The sequence below is a fragment of the Pygoscelis adeliae genome, unplaced genomic scaffold, assembly GCF_000699105.1.
Source record: "Pygoscelis adeliae isolate BGI_AS28 unplaced genomic scaffold, ASM69910v1 Scaffold72, whole genome shotgun sequence".
Lineage (NCBI taxonomy): Eukaryota > Metazoa > Chordata > Aves > Sphenisciformes > Spheniscidae > Pygoscelis > Pygoscelis adeliae.
The window spans coordinates 4583981-4584946 of NW_008824286.1; the positions used below are offsets into that span (position 1 = coordinate 4583981).

Below are 966 nucleotides of genomic sequence, written 5' to 3' on the forward strand. Positions count from 1 at the left end.
CTCTTCGCATGACCCCTGATCCGTGTGTGAGGATGCTGCCGGCTCCGCCAGTGCAGATCAGGCTGAGCGCAGAGGCGACCGTCACACGAGGAGAGCAGGCAGGGGCAAAGCCGGCCCTACATCCCTGCAGCTCGTCCCCAGCCAGCAGCACGGCGTCCCCTCCAGCAAGAGTTCGGGGGGCTTCGGGGCGCCCCGGAGCCCCTCATTTGGGGAGGCATTTGGAGTGAAGGCATTTCATGGTCCATGGTGCAGGGTTGCTCCTTGGACGATGCCCAGCTCGGGCTGTATGGGGGCACGGCACACCCCAGGGTGCCCGAGCCCAGAGGCACAGCCCGTGGTCTCCGAAACCTGCAGCGGGGGGGGGCTGGGGCTGAGCCCGCTGCTTGGACAGGCAGTGGAGGGGGCGAGCGAGTGCCCGGCACTGAGCCGCTGCCTTGCTCTTGCAGGTGGTATTTTGGGAAGATCACTCGCCGGGAGTCCGAACGGCTGCTGCTCAACCCCGAAAACCCCCGAGGGACCTTCCTGGTCCGGGAGAGCGAGACCACGAAAGGTGAGTGGGGCCAGAGGGGGCCATCCTGGGGGAGCCCCTCTCCGGGTGGCAGGGGAGCATCCGTGCAGGGCCCCCAGTCACTCTGCATGGTCCCGGTTCCCCCAGCTTAGGCGCAGGGAGAGGGAGAAGGAGAAAAGTTGCATACCTTGTAGACAGGAGCCAATGTTCAGGGTCGCTGAGTGACACCCCTCAGCACGGGCAGCCTCCCGGGGTCTCCCCTGCCGGTGCTGGTCCCTAGAGAGCAGGTGCTGACGCACCCGTTAAATCACCGGTGACACCTCTATGCCGAACACATCGTTACACCAACAAGCCTCCCCCTCCGTGGAGGGAGGCGGCTGCTTCTCTCCCGTGCTGCCTGCCCAGTGGTTGCCCTTCAAAGAGATGGTTCAGCTCGTGGCAGGGAGGGGGCCGGGGGC

General features: G+C 65.9%; 1 protein-coding gene across 1 annotated transcript in view; it reads left to right on the plus strand.

Moving 5' to 3' along the window:
• SRC (SRC proto-oncogene, non-receptor tyrosine kinase) overlaps positions 1-966 on the plus strand; it is a 10080-nt gene that overhangs the window by 4976 nt on the left and 4138 nt on the right. The window contains exon 5 of the mRNA XM_009318670.1: positions 447-550. Coding sequence (XP_009316945.1) covers positions 447-550 — 104 coding nt within the window. The remainder of the gene's footprint in view (positions 1-446; positions 551-966) is intronic.